This window comes from Buteo buteo, chromosome 2 (assembly GCF_964188355.1).
Source record: "Buteo buteo chromosome 2, bButBut1.hap1.1, whole genome shotgun sequence".
Lineage (NCBI taxonomy): Eukaryota > Metazoa > Chordata > Aves > Accipitriformes > Accipitridae > Buteo > Buteo buteo.
The window spans coordinates 79,490,341-79,510,969 of NC_134172.1; the positions used below are offsets into that span (position 1 = coordinate 79,490,341).

The window sequence follows — 20,629 nt, forward strand, 5'->3', positions numbered from 1 at the left end:
TTGTTGTCTCTCAAGCCCCCTTTAAATTGCCAAGATCTTTCTTGGAGGCAAAGCCATCTCCTGCTTACCTCTGGGTGACAGGCAGTTTTCACAGCACATCTGGTACCCCATAAATCCACATGCTCTTTGGTTTGTGGTAACTTTTTTTTTTTTTAATGTCAGCCTTGTGCTGTTTCTGTACGTAATTAACTTGTTGGGAGGTAATTGCTCACCTCTCACTGTCCTCAGACTCTCGTGCTCTGCTGAATATGATGGAGCATCCCCTGGAGCAGAGCTGTCCCGAACCATCCCGGGGACCCTCTGCTCAGGCAGAGACCTGGGAGCACCCCAGCCCCCCGTGGCATCCTCCTTTGCACCGGCTGCTCTGAGGTTGTCTCATAGTAACCGCAATGCTCGGGGGATGCTCTGGGGTCTGCCTGTCCTGTGGAAATTTGGAGATGCAGAGGAGAGGGAGGGAGAACGAGGGATCCCAGATTTCCACCTCTCTGCCTCGGCGGTGAGAGCTGCCCTGGGCTGGACACGGCTGCTGCCGCAGCTGCGAGCTGGTACCCGCTGCTGTCTGCAAAGCACCGCACCATCTGCACCACGGCCGCGGCCACGCCGGGCACCGCGGCACACGTGGTTCTGGTGGCTGCTCTCCCGGTGGGGTCGGGGGCTTTCAGCGGGGCCGGGCGTGTGGGGAGGATTTGCAGCCGGGGGCTGTTGGGTGCTGGCACCCTCCTGCTCTGCTCTGGGTCACTTCGGGAGAGCAAAGCGAGAGAGACGCCGAGTAGCTGTGAGCAGCAGCAGCCACCAGTGCCACGGCCCGTGTCCCTGCCATAGCCAGACACCCTGGGCCGCGTACAGGGAGCTGCGTGGTGCTGGGCTGGATGGGGTCTGGTCCAGAGCATCCCTTGCCTGGGGATGTAAGCCCCTGCCCCGGCCCCCAGGGGCTGTGGGGGTCTGGACCTGCCGGACCCTTGGCCTTTGCTGCCCCAGGCATGCGTTGTCTTGAAAGGCAAAGGGGGCAGGAGGGGACGAGCCCTGGGGAGCGGGGTGGCAGCCTGCCCCGGCCAGGCACGGCACCCAGCCCAAAAGGACGGGGGTGAGCCGTCGGGCTTGCCGGGTGCCGCTGGCCACGGTCCGGCGCTGGCCACGGTCCGGCGCTGCTACGTGCGGTGTTCGGGGTCAGGCTGGTGCAGCGTTCACACTCGAGAGCCAGCGAAGAGGAACTATCCCTGCTTCATCTTTCCCTGGACTTTCCTCGTTCCTGCAGTTCGGGTGTATAAGAGCTGCTCCTGCCAGCCGCCGCTGAGATGCCGTGGGCAGTGGCACCGCAACATCAAAGGGCTCAGGTAAGCAGCATTAAGGTACCGTGGCCACAGAGCTCCTGCTCCCATTAGACGACCTACAGCAAAGTGTAAGTTGCCTTTAAAAGCAAGAATTTTAATGATGTTTTCCTTTGATTTCTGTAGTAGCATTTAATCTTTTATGAAAATTAATTTTTAAAGCTAGTAGAGCTCTTGCTTGTCAAATTCCATGTTTATTATTGTTGTCGTTAAGTTTGTTATAATGACTAAGCTAGCAGAAATGACTAGGATTTTTTTCATGATCTTGGTGACCAATTCAGGTCGATTTTCAGCTTATCAGATCTCATCTCAACTGGTATAAAGTAAGTGTTTATCTTCAAAGCCATACATGCATTTTGCACGTGCAAAATGTTGAGCTTGCTTAAATGTGTGTGACCAAGGAGGTAGCAACCCAATAGATATTGTTAATAACTGTGGAGATAGTTGTCTACTTTGTCACGTATTCTCTCTAAGAGCTCTTCTAAAAGACCTGACAACCATTTTGGTGTCCTTTTACAATGCTATGCACGTCTTGCAGAGACCCTCCAACAAATCCCACTGATTTTATTTGACACGATTTTCAATAGAAGCTGCTCAAGCCTCTATCTTTCTCTCCTGTTCAATAATCACAGCTACAGGAGCTGTGCATCATTACATGCTGATCAAAGGGAAAATGTAAAAGACAGTCTAGTGAATTAAAGTCTAATTTAATTGTGCCGAGAACTGTCATAGAGGGATTTTTTTTAAGTATCTGGAACAGATAAAGAAGTTGTTCGGTCTGACCTAAATAATGTTATTTCTCAGTGTTGAACCTTTGCAATTCGCAGCCCATACATTGTTTTTCTCGGAAGAGACAAGGCGGAGTGTCCGGCTCGGGACTGGGCTGTGCAGGCGGGTGCTCCCTTAAACGGGGGCCTATGGCAGTGCTTTGGCAGATGCCTCTTTTTCTTTCTTTGCAAATACCTGTCTGTGCATAAACAAACACTCCACAGCGTTGGTTGCAACCCCAAGAAATCCAGCTCATGCGGGAACATGAGGTCCTTGAAGGTGTTTTCTTTTGACTAGAAGCAGATCAAATACAGGGGAAAATGGGCTCTTTTCATAGCCTGAATGGAGCAAGATGAGAAAAACAAACAACCTGCCCACGGAAAAGTGAGTCTGGTTTTGGCTGGGCTTTGAGCTTTAGTAATGCAAGGTGTTCTTCATAATGGAGAGAAGGACATGACTTTGACACATGCCATTTTTTATTCAGCTGTGCCCCTTTGAGTGTTCTTCTTTCAGGGCCATTTCGGAGTGGTCGGAAGCCATCCATCTCTCTCACTATGAGGTTCTCCTGCCTCATCTCCATCTCTCTTGCTCTCTTTAAAATGGTATTTCCTCCCTCCAAGCTTCCCTGTGATGTCAGGCACCCAGCTCTTTAGCGGGGTAGCCCAGCCAGGTATGGAGACATCCATGGCTCTGGAACAGCATGTCACTGTGTTCAGTTGCTCCCTGATACCCAGAAGCAGTTTGACCTCTCTGAGTGGAAAAAAGGTGCTGCGGGTCCAGGCTGGTCCCCCGGGACTGGGGGGACGGTGTCTGGGGGCTGTATGTCCGGGGGAAGCCTGCCCCACCACCCCCGGGTGGCACACATGAAAGATGGAGAGCCGGACCGGTGCCCAGGCTGCTGATTCCCATGTCGTGGGATTGGTGCTTGGGCTGATGTGGGTCTCCCCACAGGTGCCGGGTCAGGAGATGCTGCCCTTCTGGTGTCTCGTCCTTCTCGGGGGCCTCCTGCCCCCCTCCCAGGGCCTCGTCAGCCTGGGCAGTGTCCTTGGGCTGAGTCCAGCGCAACCCAAAGACGGTGAGCTCGGAGGTTTTCCACATTTCCCAGGGCAGCGTTGTGGCACAGGCGGCTGCATGCCCACCTCGGTCCCGGCGTGTCCTGTGCCACATCGGGCTCATGGAGCATCCCCCTGCTCATCAGGGACCTGCCTCCTGGCAGGCTTGGCTCCATGGGGAACCCAACTTTGCTCAAGTGTGCTCAGGGGTCCCTGTGAGACCTCACGAGCAGGTCAACCTAACGTAGCTGAACCAACCTTTCTTGTCAATGAAATCTGTCCCATGGTGGAAGTCTGATGAGTAACTGGGACTCCCTTGGTGCAGGTCTGCTTGGTACCGGTCTTCTTGGCAGTGAAGGTCTCATCAGCAAAAAAGGTGGACTGCTTGACACTGGCCTTCTTGGTAAAGGTGGGCTACTTGGTACCGGCCTCCTTGGGAGAGGAAGTCTGACTGGAGAAGAAAGTGGAGGTCCCCTTGATGCAGGAAATGCATCCAGCAGATCTGGGGTCCTTGGCACAGGCCTCCTAGGTGAGGAAGGTCTGCTTGGCATGGGTGTGCTTGGGAGAGGAGGGCTTCTGGGCAGTCAAAGCCAGAACAGTAACGGAGGTCCAACTGTTGCAGGAGGACAACCTGGCAGCAGTGGTCTGCTTGGCACAGGCATCCTTGGTGGGGGAGGCCTTGGCAGCGCTCTCCTTGGCAATGGCCTCCCCGGCAACAGCCTCCTTGGCAATAAAAGCCTTCTTGGAGAGACAGGGCTGCTTGGCACAGGGCTGCTTGGAAAAGGAGGTCTCCTAGGCAATGGAAGTCTGCTTGGTCTCGATGGTCTTCTGGGTGAAGTCGAACTGCTGGGTGATGGAGACCCTCGCAAGTCAACACGCTTCGCCTGGTAAGTCAGAGCAGAAGCACAGCAGTGGTGCTCCCTGCAGGGTAAGCAAATAACGTCCAGAGGACGGGTTCCCCCAAAGGGGTGCTCCAGGGCACCAGATCCTCCCTGTTACACGAACCACCAGTCCTGGGCTTACAGCTCATGTGAGGAGCTGCGATGGGGGAAATTCCAACCAGAGACGGGAAAAGTCTTCTCCATGGGATGATGTGATACTGCAATGGGCAACCCAGGAGGTGGAGGAATCTCCATCCTTGGAGACTGAGGCTGAGACTCAGCAGGACACAGCTCTGAGCAACCTGATCCTGCTTTGAAGTTGGCTCTTGGAGCAGGGGTTGGCCCTTCCCTACCTTCATTTTTAACTGGGAATATCCACATAAGTAACAGGTCAAATGATGAGCAGGAGGAGATGGGACTGTAAGGTCTGGTCCTGCTAGTCCTGCCATCTCAAGTGGGTTTGCTTCGGTGTCGACCTCAGGTTGAAGGTGCTGAACTTTGAGAACTTCCGAGTGTCATGGAAGGTCCTTCCCGGGGGCGAGCTCGTGCTGAACCTGTACTCGAAGCTGATGCTCCGCTTGCCAGGGTGAGCAGGGCTGGTGAGCGAGACAGTGGAGCAAGGCCATGGGGGCCTGAAGGTGCTGGGGAAGATGGGACATTCCCAGGTGCTGGAGAAATGTCCCCAAGTGCTGAGTGAGGGGCTGGTGAGGAAAGCTCTGCGCTCTGCTGCTGTGTCTCCCTGGGGACACTTCCAGCTGACCTCACTCCAAAGGCATGGTCTCAGTCTTCGGTGGCCAGCAGAGGCAGTGACCCTCCTGTGGACAAGGTGTTGGAAGGAAAGTGCCGAGAAGGCTCCATGCTCCTTCATGTCAACTTGTCCTTCCTACCCCGAAGTCAGAACTGTCCTGGAAAACCCTCCATGCCTGTTTGCACACTGAGACTTCAGTGATCTGCCAACAGGACCAGGAGCCTGACCGCAGTCCTGGGACTAAAACATTGCCCCAGCCGAGCCCAAGCTTGCAGCTTAGCCACAGATACTGCTCTTCTGTGCTGATTTGGTTTCCTCCAAAACCCTCCAAACTACTTCCTTATTTTTCAGGATTTTTCGCTTTCTGAGCGGATCCTCGGTAGAAACAAACATCACATCACACATCGCACTGACCCAAGACACCCCCGGTGACCTGAAGTTAGTGATTAAGGATTGCAGCAACCTGCTCCGCGGCTTCAGCGTCAACCTGCGGAAGGGGTGAGTGTGGGAGCGTTCACCACCACCGGGCTGGTGTCATGCACCGAGCAGCTGCTCACAGAAGCCCCGAGGAGATTTGCAAGGACAGATCCATCACATGCAGGTGCTGAGCCCGACCTCCCTGGGCTTACCTGGGGCTCGACCGTGGCCCCTGGCATAGGGCTGCACTTTGTGCTGGAGGCAGGTTTCTCCATCCCTCACCTCCAAGCTCCCCAGCCGGGCTCTAGTTTCCAGACTTGAGACCACCCAGTACTTCACAGAGAAGGTTAATTCAGCAAAAATCTCAGAGGCAGCATGCAGGGTAAATGGCAGCTCCATTATCCAGCTGTGAGGAAGCCATGGGATTTTCTCACAGAAAAGCCAATTTATTCTGAGAAACCTGCAAGGGGATGGGATATTGGTATGTGCATGGGGAAATAGTTAAAATAATGGGCAGGACTAGCTGTGGATCAGCTCTTTGCAAGTTTGCAGTGGGGCAAAATTTCAGTCTCAAATCTGGGCACAGATTTACACTTTAACAATCAGATTTTGAGAACCAGATAACAAAGTCCCGAGCATCTATAATTCCTGCCAAAGCCTGGGGGAGCTGTGGGCTTGCAGCATCTTTTAACATCAGAGATAAGAGAAGACAACAGGCACGGCGCTCACAGCGTTGCAGACCAGCAGAGGAGTTCAGATTTGTCTTAATGCTGAGCCGTGGGTTTTGACAACTTCCCTGGTAATTTTTGTCTGTCTTTTTCCCTTTCCAGCTTCTTCACCAATCTGGTGAGCAGTTTGCTGAACTCTTCTCTTCAGTCTCTCGTACCTGCGCTGGTGAGTGCCTGAAAGTCCTTCGCTGTAAGAAGCTGCACTTCAGCTGAAATTAGTGCTCTTGCCATAATTGTCTAGCAGATTTACACACACATACATTTATATATGTGCATGCCCAGACATATGCTCACATCCCATAAGTGAATTCCGCAAACTTCCTTGATCTTTCTTACAATCAGAATTTATTTGTTAGAAGTAATTCAGATTCCATCATGCAATGTTACGGGATAATTTATAACCAATTGCTTTCTGAATCGCCTTCTGGTACCAAGGTGGTGTGGTAAGCAGAAGTGACAGTCTCACTTAGAGAAAAGGTGCTTGTTAGAAAATCTTTTATTCTGCTAAATGGAATCTGTGCCATTTTGAGAAGAGGGCTGAACAATTTATATTGCTCTTTTTCCTTGGAGGAAACTATGTTCTAGGAGCTGATGGCTCCATCTTGATTTAAAGTCTGTGAAACTCAAACGATGTTAGGGAAACGCATTGGTACACCCATGATATTCTCACCAAGGTTGTGCCACTTGTTACCGTTGCAGCTTTGCCCATTAATGAATATTTGGGTCAGCATCATCAATATTAAGCTACAATTCCTCAACCGTAAGTTGTTAAATTTTCTTTTCTATATTAATTTTTAGAGTCACACTTGAGTTTTGCGTGTCTAGCCATCTCCACAGGCAGCGGGTGTCCTCGGAAGAGCCGGAGCCATGGGAACAGGGGTTGCTCTGCACCGAGCACGAGCAGCTCCGCTCTGCTGGCAAAGCTGCTGTGGGTGGCACAGTCCTGGCTCACTCCCCTGCTGTCTGACATCACGAAAGCATCACGATCCCGGTGTGTTTATGGTTGTTTTTCTAACTGGGGCCAGACCTGAGCTGCTGCCAAGAGAGGTGGCTCTGCTGGGACCCCCGGTTTGCAGCCCCATAGAGCCTGGGGGGGGTTTCCTCCCCAGCTCTGTTCACTTTGAATCCTGCACAGATCCAATTGCTGCTTCATTGCAAGCAACCTTGTCCCCACGTACCCCAAACATTTCCCATGTGATGAGACATGCACCAGGCAGCTCCAGGACAGCAGTTTTCATGGGAGCCTTTGAATCCCGGGAGGTTTGAGACCTGAGGGAAGGATGAGGGGTTTTTCCTCCTCTGGTGCTGGGGACGTGGCCAGGCAAGGACTACGCTCTCCCAGCCTCTGCCAGATGCTCCACTTGCCCCCATGGATCCAGGCAGGCAGAGCACTCCGGCAGGCTCCTGGCAAGCAGCAGCTCTGCCCAGCCCTGACGGCCTCTCCTTCTCCCCAGGTGTCGTCTCCTTTGGGCTCCTGGGGAAAATCCACGCTGCCCTCTCCGATTTGCCGGTGAAGTCCGGGCAGTTCGTGGAGCTGGATTTGCAGGTACGGCCGTGTCCCATCCCTGGTCCCCCCGCGCTGCCTGCCCTCCTGCCTGCCGCAGCCTCTGCCGTCACACGCTTGAATGCCGCCTTGTTTTTTGCAGAATTCCCCATTCCCAAGCGCCTTCATCAACTGGCTCCTTCAGAGTAAGTCCAGCCCCGATGCCGCGATGGGGATCCCCGCTGGTGTCTGTGAACCACAAAGGGGCAGCAGCCACAGAAGCAGGGCTGCACCGGGGGGACACAGCCCCAGCGTGGGTAGTGGCCAAGAGCGGGGAATGGGTCCCCGTGGCCCTGGGGTGCAGCCAAAACCGTGGGGTGTTGAGGTATCTCAGGGCGGTCCCACAAAGTGCTTGCAGCCCACACGGCACAGCAGTGCTGTGGGGCAGTCGGGGTCCCTGGTCCTCAGAGACATGCCCCAGCTCAGGCACGGGCAGGTTTACCCGTGAGCGGTGGCTGCTTTGCCGCGCTTGGCAGCTCTGGGCGTACGGTCGTGAGACACAGTCTGTGCATTCCTACTGACGCCCTGCACAGCCCTGGAAAAGTCACTTCACCTCTCATAAAAGGATTTAATAATATTTACTTAATAGGAGTGAATAATGGTCCTCAGGATGCTGTGAGGATTAATTAATATTTGCAGAGGTGATTGGAAGAGCTTTCAGCTTCATATGTATGCAAAGTTAATATATAGAGGAGGGCAGGAAGAGTTGGAAGCCGTCCCAGCTTCCCCGGAGGCGTATTCCTCAGGGCACTAAATCATCTCTGCCCATAAAGCCAGGGGCTCTCAGGCCGCCGGCACATCAGGCACCACGGAGCCCGGCCCCACGGGTGGGGGCTGCCGGGGCTCAGGGGGGCCGGGGACCGGAGTGCACTGACCTGGGTCTCTCTCCCCCAGCCATAGGCATCGATCCCGGGAGCTTTCCATAGCCGTGGGGCCAGCAGCGCTGTGGGGTAAGGACGATTTGCTGGCTGGAGACCTGGCTCAGAGCTCTGCTGCCAGATGTGCTGATGCCTGGGCTGGGTGAGACGAGCCCACCAGGGCTGACCCTGCTGCCTGGTAGTGGGGGGTGACGGGGGAGCACGGGGCTGCCGCTCCAAGTCCCCGTGCTGCCCAAAACCTCAGCTCCAGCATCCCCCCAGGTGCCCCCATGGGCAATTCCCACCGCTCCACCCTGAGGAGGAGGAGGGAAGGAAGGAAGATGACTCAATACACAGAGAACAGACGTGAAAGTGAAGAAACCCAACCAAGAAAATACACTATTTCTTCTGCGTTACATTTCAGCCTTATCAGCCTTTGGTGTCTCCGTCCAGCCCAGGGTTAGCCATGCTGATGGTTAGCTGTGCCAATGGTTAGCCATGCCAGTGGTTAGCTGTGCCAATGGTTAGCCATGCCAGTGGTTAGCCGTGCCAATGGTTACCTGTGCCGATGGTTAGCCGTGCCGATGGTTAGCTGTGCCGAAGGTGCTGCTGGCAGTGGAGCCAGAGGCAGGAGCCCTGGATCATGCCCATGTGCCCTCCCCGCTGTCACGGCCATAAGCCTCTTGTTACAGCAATCACTGACAAAGGCATTGCCCTGACCCTCCAGTCCTTCCTCACACACACCCGAGTTTTGCCTGGAATGGGGCTGTGGTTCGGGCCAGGTCATTACTTGGCACAGAGCAGACTTTCCTGGTGCTGGACCAAGACAGCCCGGCTGGTGGCAGCAATTTGTTCCCTGTGCAGCCGCCCCATGGGAATTTTGTGAGTTGGCACCAACCGCAGCAAATTCCCATGAAGGGAAGAGAGAAAAGGGACAAACGCCGATGAAGTGTAAACGCTTTGTCTTTGCTCTCCTTCTGCTTCTTGATTAGTTTACTATTTCAAAAGGAAATTTTGCTGTTTCCAGTGATTTCATACTGTTAACAAGAAGGCAAAAAAGGCCTGCAGTCTAATCCAGCCATGTACTTAGCTGATTTGTTCCCAAACAGTTATGCTTTGAACTGATCAGAGTAAATGCTATCCTGTCTTGTAATCTCCAAGTGGATTTGGATGTGTTGCATTGTGGGTGAGGTGGATTCACATCCCTCCTGTTATTCCTTAGAATAAAAAGGATTTTTCTTCATCTGCATTCAGCACGCGATTTGGTTTCTTTCCAAACTGCTGAAGAATTTTTGCATTTGCAAGGGTTTTGTTATTTATCTCTCCTATCAGCTACAGGAGTAACTCACATGCAAAGAATATTTAATAGATAAGTCTGCTGGAAAGGTGGGGAACGACAATGAGCTGCAGCCCCGGAGCCGGGTGTAAGCCCTGCCCCGCCCTGTCGGACCCGTACCTCTCGTAATTTAAAGTAGCTGCAGAAATGTGGTCAATGTGAGAAATAAATCTTCCCCTCATTTGTATTTATGCAGATTTATTCTGCCCTTGTCCCTGAGCTGCTGGTTCGTTTATTCTCTCTTCCTGCTCCCCGCTTGTTGCCAGTGAGCTGGGAGCTGTTTGACATGAACAAACACGTCCCTCGCGCCCTGCTGGGGCAGCCCCCCCCGGGCTGGGGCCGGGACCCCCAGGACCCCGGGGGTGAGCGGCTGGTGAGGGCCGGCGAGCTCTCGGGCGCAGGAGGAGCTCGCTGCCGGCTGCTCCTCGCATCAACGCGCGTCCTGGGGTCGGCCGTGCCGCAGCCCCCGCGCAGAACGGCGGCACGGCGAGAGCTGCCAGGGCCAGCGCCAGATCCCCGACCCCTGCAGCCTCCAGAGCCGGCGGCGGCATGGCACCGTGTGCTGCCGGCCGCTTCCCAGCACCCATGTTGGCTGTGCCGGGCATCCCTGATGGAAGCACCAACACCCTCCTCTGCCTCTGCCCACCACGGGTCCCTCTGCTCCCACTCAGGGCCCCGTCCCACGAGCGTGGGCGCGGGGCAGACCCGGTCCCGTGAGCTGTGGGTTTGCAGACAGCATCTTCCCCAGTGTCCCCGCTCCCAGAGCCAGGGCTCCTGCTCACATCCCGCTGCCTTGGCCGGAGAACGGGACCCGCTTCTCACCTGGCATTTACGCTTGACTTACTTTGCTGTTTGTCATTCCAGCCGGTAACGTGTCTGCTGCAGTCCCTGGCCCCTGCAGCTGGCACTAGTGCTGTTCCAAAACTTCACACCTGAACTGGTTTTGACAGAAAGTGGTTTTTTTGTACTAAATTGGCTCTGTGCAGAAACCACGGCTCTGCCAAGCAGCAGTGGCTCTGGGGAGCAAAGGCCCAACTGGGGGAGTGAAGAGCTCCTGTGCAGCTGATCCAAAAGTCAAGTATTTCAGCTCAAGTTCCCCACAGAATTATTTGATTTGTGAACAAAAGCTTTCAGTTTTCTTTTTTTTTTTTTCATAAAAGAACAACATTATCATTGGGGAGAGACCATTTTCCCGTAGCCTAACTTATAGCTCGTGCACACTGCAGTTGAGTGTTCGGGAGTCTAAATGTTTCTCTAAACACCTCAGAGTTTCCCGCTGCCATTTCCACAAGTCGATGGGGTGACCGAGGTGCCCCCGATGCCCAGGAACTCCAGCCCAGCCTCTCCTGCTGCTCTTCGCTCCTTTTACCTACCTGTGGCTGCCTGTGAGCAAGCGATACCCTGAGTAGCCTGACCTCGATGGGGGGCAGGATGCCACCCCCCCCCCAGCCAATTAAACACAGAGGTAACGATGCTATTGAGACATGGGCATTAAGCACCACCAGGCTGCAGCCAGCGCATCCCTCCTGCCTCTTGCAATGAACACTGATGTGCTGGGGGCTCCGGGAAATCGAACTTTATGCCAACGAACTGCGTGTGCTCAGCAGCACAAAGGTGAAGAGCAGACGGACGGATGTCTTTCGACGGCAGCGGCAGAGCTGCGAGGGGAAGGACAGGGATGGATGGCATTGCCTTGGCCCCAGCTGTCTAATACGTAACACCTCGTTGGGCACGTTCGGTTTCCAATTCCTAAGGAAACAGAAGGAGCAGGATTAAATAAAGTGCCAGTTCCCAACCCAGGCTCACTGGCTGTGAATAATTGCAAAGACAGGTGTAAAGGTTTCCTCAGTAATCCTAGACCCAAAATGCCAAAAAGCAAATCCTTCCAGGTGGCGCGGTGCCATTGGGGTGGTTCCCACCTCTGCTCCCACAGAGCAGGGGGCAGCTGGCCATCGGCCACCACTGGCCCCGCAGAGCCGGTGGCAGCACCCGCCTCACCAGCCTGCACCAGTCCGATGCACCAATATTAATGTAAAATGGTGCCACAGGGGATGTCCCTGCCGCCTGCCCCTGGCGTGCAAGGGCAAGTGACTCTGGGACAGCTCAGCCCCCCGCGAGCCCTGTTTGCGAGGGCACCGATGGGGTTTTGTGCAGGATTTCCCCCAGCCGGTGCCCAGGGGCATCGCAGAGGAGTCGAGGGCACCCAGAGGCTCCTCTTACCCCGCTCTTTCCCCCCACGGTGGCCAGGACACGTGGCCCGTCCTTTGCGGTGGCTGCCGGCAGGAATGGTCAGCGTGCGGCCGGCCGGCAGAGCCGCGCGGCCGGAGCGTGGCCCGGGGTCGGCAGTGCGTGGCCGAGCACGGCTCGGAGCGATGCCAGCTCCTCCCGCGCGGCAACACCTGGATCCGTGTTTGCCTTCGCGAGTTTTGCTCTGACAGTGCACCAGCCCGCTCTCATCCAGCTTCTGTTTGCGCAACAGAAAAACCACGAGGTCTGGGACTGCCGGGTGAGGGTTTACTTTGGCCCCTGTAAATGCAAAACCAAAGCCCCGAAGGCAAACAGAGCCTCGGCTTTTACTGCACCTCTGCTTTCCTCTTTTGTAAACTGCTTTGTTGTACGAGAGCACCCAGCCCTACCTGGACCCAACACGGTGGGAGAGCAGGACCGGCAGGTCTGAGCATCTCCCAGGCTGTTCCACCCAAGGAGGGGAGGAAAGACCCCTGGGAGGACGGACAGAAACCCCTCACCTGTGGCCGGGACAGGGAAAGGCGGCTGGCGAGGACGAGCACTGAGGATGCCAGCCAGCTGTGGGGTTTGGTTTGTCCCCCGAGCCCCAGCACATCTTCCTGCTGCCTGGAGGATGCCGGGTCTCTGCCGCCGGGTACCGCTGCTCCCAGCAGGCCTGTGCTGTGCTTTCCTCTGAGCATGGGATGGGGAAAATTTTCCCAGTAGAAGGGCTTTTCAAAATGGAGTTTTGATAAGAAAACATGGGAAGATTCTTTTTTTAAAATGTCAGAACATTTCTCTTTTTTAAGGAGAAATTTTTGAAATACTTACTGTTTTGTTCTGATAGCTTCAAAGAAAACCTCCCACTATTCTCTTTTAAAGTTCCTGTAAATAAATAACAGAAGGACAACACTAAAAAAAAAAGAGAAGAAACAGGTTAAAAGATGAGGCTAAATAACCCAAAGAGAATGGAGCATCTTGTTTAGGCTCAGAAACCCTGTATCAGCTTGACCGAAAGTGAATCTTGTTTTTGTTTCTGTGCTTCAGCCATTACCCTTGGCATCTTCATGGATGCAGAAAGGGGAGGAGGACAATTCTGTCTGGCTTTTCATTTTCACAGCAGTGCGCTGAATATTAATCAGCCTAAACCCAGTGCTGTAGGCACTGCTGCAAATTACCCGTTCTGCAGTTGGTCGTAGTTTGCTGTGTAATTTTTGCATGCAAGCCAACAGCAGGGGCTGGGCAAGCTAATTCTCCTCTGCGACCTGACTTTGCAGATAGCAGACACACCATGAACAGGAGTGTCCCTGAAGCACCCTGATAGCTCTATTAGAAATGCCACTGTACATCAGGCTGTTGTCATACCAGGGTTTCCCTTCACAGAATCGGGCACCTTTTGCCTCCTAGTTAACGCGAGAAGTATACGTAGGGAAATGAGGTTTGTTCTTGCATTAATCCTCTCCCCACGCAGCTGACCCGGCCCCACTTCCCACCCCTACCCTGCCTTGCCCCATGCAAGCAACTCCTGGGAATGAAGCCCAGGGAATGCATTTTCCTGGTCTTAAGGAGACTTAGGAGATTTGGGTGTTTTCAACACCAATGGGCTTTGCTTTTGACACCACTGAACATACAATAAGAAAATCCCTGAAGCTGAAGGCACTCAGCTGGACTGGCAGCCCTGCCTGTCCCCGTGCTCCCAGGGGCAGCAGCAGCTCCCACCAGCCCGACCGCTGGGGAAGGTGGCTGCGACCCAGCAGGAACAGAGAGCCCACTCATGGGCCCCTTGAAATAACGTGAAATAATTCACTTCAATTTCCTAGAGGAAGTTTGGCTAACAGGGATGAGAACCTGCCAGGCACATGAAGCACTGCACCATCCCCATGCAGCTGGCACATCACAATATACCACGAGCATCGATTCACTGCACGGTGCTCAGATCAAGGGCTTCTGCTGCCAGGGGAGGAGGGTGTCGGCTTTGGCCATGCCAAAAAAAGCTTTCCCCTCTGCAGGTCAGCAGCTGACATCGGCTCAGCCAAATTACCATGTGCAGTGCTGGGCTTCCACTGCACTGTCATCTTTTCCCCAGTGGAAAAACAAGTTCCCGAATTTCCCTGTTAGCAGTTGTATTTGCAGTGCCAAAGAGAAGCTGTGGTACCTCCTGCACAGCAAAGGTTTGGGGGGCAGAAAGGGCCTGGGGGGTCCCTGCGACACGGGGGGGTGTGCGGGGGCTTCGCACGGGGCGGCTGCGCTGCTCGAGTCCATCCTGCAGCATGCAGTACACAGCTGAGAGGCCATCTCCCAACTGAGGGCTGCTTTGCTCTCTGAAATTCTGACATTTTAGGCAAAATGCTGTTTTGAGCGCTACTTTGTTGTTTGACCTTGTGAGCTCTCCAGGTAAAACATCAACATTCCTGTTAATCTCCATGCCGAACACTGAAGCGTGGATCACGAGCAGACACTCAGCTCAGCCCGTGTTCCCATGGTTTGCTGCTGCTGCTCCAGCTCTCCCCGCATCCCGGAGCCACCCTGCCCGGTCCCCGTCCCTGCGTGGGTCGCAGAGCACCCCAGGGTACGGCAGCGAGGATGTCCTGAACACCCAGCACATCCCCGGGGGGCATGTCCCTGATGAGATTTCTGAGAGCGAAGGAGGTCTTGTGTGGGAAATAGGAGCTGAGAGGTGCCTCTAGCGCTGGGGCTATCGCCCAAGGGCCGGAGCCGCTGGAGCGGGCACACCGAGAGCTGGGGGCGAGGGAGCCTGCGACAGAAAGTCCTCTCCTTTTCCCAGAGACAGTCCGATAGAGCTGTCCAAATGAATTGCACCACCTTTGCCACACGGGAAGCATTTTACTTACTTTATTGACTCATGCTCTTGAGAGCACCCGGCGTGGCAGAGCTCAGCCTGGGATCAGAGGGGTGCAGAGAGCCCGAGTGAGGGGGTCCGTGGCCGTCCCCGCCAGCCCCATCACCAGTCCATCACCCTTCCCTGCACACGCAGCCGGGCGGTGGGCACCGGGACACTCCATGCGCACCTCTGGCCGGCATCTGACCATCTTCACGTCCCTGATCCATGCCTGACTATTAAATAACTCAGCCAGCAGAGGAAAAAAAATACTTGAAAAAATATCTGGAAGATATAGAGCCGTTAATGAAAAACATCAGAAAATAGATATCAAGTAATGACACCACGATGAGAGCTTATTAATAGGAAAGTCTAAAGATAAAACTAATTTAAACCTGATGAGACAGGACATCTCATCTTCAGGAGAACGAGAAGTCAATAGTTAGCTGTCAGTAAAGGAAATAAATTGCTCACAAGGGAGGAGGGAAAGCCACAGGACTCCCAAGCCCCAGAGAACAGCAGTTACTGTGACAGACTTGTAAGATACACACTGAATTCACAAAACCCTGAAAAATCGGAGCTGCCATTCACCATCAGCGCCTCTGTCATTGACATTCAGTTCACAGCCCAGAATCGCTCCAGGACGGCGCATTGCCATGGGGAGGGTCTGGAGACAGACGGAAACGCCAACCCCGGCGCTGCCAGTGGGAGCGGGTGCTGGGTGGGCTGCAGAGCAGCTTGGGGCTGTCCGGGGAGGGGAGGACACCAGTGGGGGGACACAGGGGAGGTGGGCAGGACCCGGCAGCTGCCCGCTGCTGCGACGGAGAGCCTGTTGCGTTTCCAGCACAGCAGAGTTCGCCATCAGCTGCAAAGGAACCGGCGTAACCTTCCTGCTGGAACCTGACTGCAGCCAGTTCCAGAAAGGACTGAACTAACGATGTAACTAATTTTAGAAATGGAAAACATTTTAAAAAATTCTCTATGTTGCATTAAATCTCTAAGCTTTATGCAAAGAGCTGGCTTCAGCAATGGTGATGAAGAGCCACCAAAGGAAACCTCCACGGACCCCCAGCCCACAGCAGTGCTGCTGGAGGGGGGAGGAGGAGGAGGCCTGGGGGAAAAGGGCTGGCAAGTGCATGAAGCCTGTCTGCTGAAGTGAAAACCCATGAGAAAAGGGAAGGAAAGCGTTCCACCCCCGGCGCAGCCCGGCAGGCTGCTTGGCACATCGCTCAGAGGCAATGCTTCTCGTCACCTGCCACCGCTTCAGCAGAGCGGAGGTCTTCGGCTGACCTAAAGCAAACTGTGCTTACAAGCTGCCATCAGGGAAAATGTCAATCTTTCCCTCCAGCTTCATTGATATGCAGAGGGAAAACAGATTGCAGACCACTGGTGGTTCTGGGGAAGGATGTGACACGCCACAGCCGGCTCTGGCACTGGGAAAAGCCCAACTGCTCAGAGAGTCTTGGAGAAGGGAGCAAGGGTGCGTAGGAGTAGTGTAGACAACGACGGGCATCTATTTTGAGGTGTCCTTAGGCCAATAAACGGCAGTGAGGAGCAGATGAACACTGGCTCAGAGCGCCCGCTGCCGTCTGTCCCTCCTCTTTGTAAGAACAGCCAAGACCCGAGGACAAACAGGTTCGTTCCTTAGGGCTGTGTGATGGGAGGCAGAGAACAAACGGGCTCTTGTTCTCTCTGGCAGGGACCTTTCTACCATGTGAAGCTCTTTGTGTGTTTGTGGTGATGTCCAGCCTCACTCAACACACACTGCGAGCAGAAAAGGAAAGCGTGCAGGTTGTGTGTTATGAAATCCCGGTGTCAGGAGGTGCCTCAGGGCACAGCTAGTGCCTGAAAATAAATATCATCCCAGCACTTCAGGTCTCTGCTCAGAAAACTGATCTCCCAAATGCCTCGATAGGTGTTTTCCCATGGGTGTAAATGGGGCACGACTGGCTGGACGGAGGCAAAAAAAGTTTGTGTGTTCTCCAGAGGGACGCTGGGACAATTCCCTGGGAAGGAGGGAGCTGTTGGAGAGGTGAGGCTGGGCAGGGCTCTGCTCACCCCCGAAAGGACTGGCCGAGCACTCGAGATGCCGACGTAACCACAGCTCGGCACATCGTCCAGCGCGGGAGGCAGGACACTGCATAAATCCTGGTGCTTCGCAGCAGCGGGACAGGCTGGAGGGACTAACGTGCCTCCTTGCTTGTGTGAGAGGCTGCGCGACAGGGCAGAGCACCTGCGCTGCCATTACTAGCGTTGTGAGTCGCTGTGTAACACTAAGATGTCTAACACTTACCTACAAGCCCAGCCCCATCCTGCTGCAAATCAGGAGGCACTCGAGGGAGTCGGGGAGTCAGAGAGGTGTGAAGGAGAATGGGTCCCCAGAGCTGCTTTGCTCTGGCAGCAGAGGTTGCGCTCGGAATGAGACTCTGCTTTAATGAAAAACTAGATTAAAACAAACCAAGTGGCAGAAGTTACAGGGCAGAGGCTGCAGAGCCATCCTGCGCCCCAGGCAGGAACGCTCGCTGTCACTGCAGCTGGCTGGCCTGGGCACGGTTGACAGCACAGACCTGTTCTCAGCAGCACTAAACCCCAATTTTTATCGCTACATACCGGTAATACTGGATGGGGCCGCAGCTGCAGTCACCGGCCGGTGTCCCCAGGCGCCGGTGCTTTACCGGCACAGCTACAGCGGTGACCCGACTCCGGAGGGCTCCCAGGCGATGCCGCAGCCTGTGCCCAGCACAGCACAAGTCAGCAGGAGCGTCCCAGGGGCCGTTTCATGTCTCGCTTAGGCATCCGACTGAAGTCCCCAGAGGCTCGCACAGGCTGGAGGCTGCCTGCCTTTTTTTCTGAGCGGATGGAGTTTAAGCTGTTTTTCTAGCAGGTCAGTTTGTTTGCTGATGGACTGCCACCTTCCCCTGCAGTGCCCTCGGTGCCCAGCCCTGCAGATGGCAAGTGAGGGTTCACCACGTTGGCCACAGGCTTTTAATGAGCCTGGTCTAGTTTTGCACCTAGCGTGGCTAGTGTGCTTTAGCAAGCGTGGCTCTTGGGCTCCTCACCGAAGGCGTTTCAAGCTTATGCTCTGTGCATTTCACGTACATCCCATTAATCCCCTGGCTCTTACCTAAAGAATCTGCCTCAGCAAAGGACCTGGACATAGATCGCTGCTGTGATTTTTTTCTGTACCTTTTCCAGGGCGTGACCTGAACACAGCATTTTTGTGGGAATGGTTCAGGGCAGGGTTAAAAGTTGGTTGGTCTCCTTCACTTGGGAAATTCACTCTGCCCAATACCGGGAATATAAACTTGGAACGATAGGAATATAAAGAGCAGAAAGAGCAAGCAGATAACCCCAAACCCATGTGAATAAATACTTCCATTGCTCCCTTTTTTTTTTTTGTAACTTCCTGAGGCTGGTGACTTCTGGTCTGGTGTTGTTATTGCTAGCAGTTTCCATCCCAAGTGAGTGGATACAGGAAGGCTGAGCACAGAGAACACCACCGGGACTGCACAGTGAGGAGGGATTTAGAGTTGTGGGTCTGACCTGAGGAAGACTTCTGAGTCATCCCTAGAACAAAACACCACCCAGCATCCAACCGGTAGCGTTTTGCCTTTGATGAACATCTCCTCCTGTGCCCAGAAGCAGTTGGAGCCTGGCACGGGCTGCCTGCAGCTCTTTTCCAAAAGACGACGATTAGGATCCAGCTTTCAAACTGTAACAGGGCTGCTGTCTCCTGGGGCTCCTTGGGAACACACCAGAACTTGTTCCAGGAGTTTGGGATACTGGAGGTGAGGACTGAGCTTCATTACAAAATGTATCTCATGAGGACACTTACAAAATTGGTTGAAATTAAGGCTTTTAAACATTGCACTCTGGATAATAAAAACCTAGGAGGCCTCTTTGCTGGTAACAAATCCCAAATAGTCATGTTCCCACCAAGCCTGGGTACCAATTCCTGGATCCATGTTTCTCTACAGAGCAGAGATACAGTGCACACTTACATTAACCAGTATTTTGGTTTGAACCCACAGCTGTCTTACAGCATCAATCCCAGCAAAACAAACCCTTCCATCACTGAGATATGTCAAAACACCGCAACACTTCAGCTTCCAATTGTAGAAGGCACAGGTATAAATCAGTGTGGGAGGTGTAAAGTCCTGTGGAGTTCAAGACTCTTGTCCCTGCTCAGGCTGGGAAAAGAAATGTACAAGAATGAGCACAAAGCAGAATGACCACCAGAGACAAGTTCAGCCTTCCCAACAACTGAATTCAGGGAGCAAATTTCCTGACAAGAGATACAGAAACTGCATCCCACCTCTAGCACCCGAGAAAAAAACATTCCTGATTTCAGGCAGTGCCAAACGACTAACTCAGCCTCCAAGGTCACTGTAAGCGCTTCCTAATGGATGCTTTGCTGCCTTAAAACCTCAGCCTTCATTCCCGAGGTCTATAAAAACTAAGGAGGCGAGGCAAATGGTAAGCGCTACGGCTCCTTGGGGAGTTTGTGCAGTGAGCATTATCACCTTCTCATCAAAACGTAAACCCCAGCTCTCCTCCTCATTAGTCTCTTGCTCTTAAAATAATGATTGTAAAACGACCGCAGCTGGCCTCAAAACTGGATGGAGTGAGGAGGGACACTGCAGTCTGCATTTCTCACTTGGAATAGGTGCTGCTGGGGAGAAGGTCAACATGAGCACTGAAAAGTGGGTGTCAGCCCCTTTTCAGGGGGTGCTGGCTTGGGCCATGGTTTCAAGATGCATGGGGAAAATGAGCTGAAAGAGATGCTGCGAGGCAGTTAAAACTGGGCCACTTAGCCGGTTGTTTTAATTACCAAGCACATGTTGGCTTCAGTGCCTGCCACTTTTGAGGGATGATGCTTATACACCCTGCTGCTTTCTTTGGTATTTCAAACCAAACAGCTTCTCACTGCCTTGTCCTTAAAAACCCACTGGTCAAAGGCTGACACTCACTAAGCAGCAGAAGTCTAAGACCTGGTTTGTGAATTTGGGCCCAAGACACTTTCCCATTTGGAGGCAGGAGAACAGAACGGCACTGTGTATTTGTTAGCACCTCAGAACCCACACTGATGAGTAGGATCATGCAGATTCACTTCTACGAGAAGAGAATCGGCTCTGAGATAATAATGTGTTTGTTTCTTAAACTAAGGTCTAATGAATATTCAGTGAACCATGCTGTTTTCAAAGAGATACAATTATATTCCAGAAAGAGCTGAGAGAAGACTTTCTAGCAAAACCCTTTTATGTTTATTTGAAAATTCTGCAAATTCATGTCGTGACTTCTCTGTAAGACTTGATCAGCTTTTCCTTCAAAATTTGTCACTGGATAGAGCCTTTCACAATGAATTCTTTTACTAATATGATTACCTATATTAAAAGGGCTGACTCTCACATCTCGTAAGAGTTTACTTACAAGTTACAGGTACTTGTTTGAATTTAGCAGACCAGGCTGGAATATGGCACAGTGCAGCCACAGTTAGCTGCAGGCTGATAAAAACAAGGAACTCTTGTAAGATGCACTTAAGGAACTTACTGGCCATTTAAATCAGTACAACCACATCTCTCTTCTAGTGAGCAAAGGGAAGGACATCCACAGATGTCTGGATTACAAAGATGCACCTGAAGTTTTAACAGGCTAGAGATAACCCTCAGCTGGCAGCCAGTCCTTACCATGCAGCCCCTTAGGCCTGGGGACGGGGAAAACCTCTCTAACCTAGATCCAGACATCCCCAGTACAAGGGCAAGGCTGCATTCCCTCGGCCTCAGATACAACAGATTAAGCATCACTCGTGCATGTTAAACACCATTCTGTATTCCACAGTTCAGTGCCATATTCCATCACACAGGCAAGGTGCAGGTTCTTACTTGCCCTTTCCAAGCATTTTGCAA

General features: G+C 53.3%; 1 protein-coding gene across 1 annotated transcript; it reads left to right on the top strand.

Annotated features, from left to right (window-relative positions):
* Window positions 1–3,053: 3,053 nt before the first annotated feature.
* LOC142028785 (uncharacterized) lies at window positions 3,054–8,713 on the top strand. The gene is made up of 11 exons (XM_075022631.1): window positions 3,054–3,171; window positions 3,474–3,677; window positions 3,771–4,035; window positions 4,511–4,615; window positions 5,129–5,275; window positions 6,025–6,088; window positions 6,622–6,682; window positions 7,377–7,468; window positions 7,569–7,611; window positions 8,360–8,415; window positions 8,605–8,713. The coding sequence occupies exons 1-10, from the start codon at window positions 3,063–3,065 to the stop codon at window positions 8,389–8,391; spliced, it is 1,122 nt and encodes a 373-aa protein (XP_074878732.1). The 5' UTR covers window positions 3,054–3,062; the 3' UTR covers window positions 8,392–8,415; window positions 8,605–8,713.
* The last annotated feature ends 11,916 nt before the right edge of the window (window positions 8,714–20,629 follow it).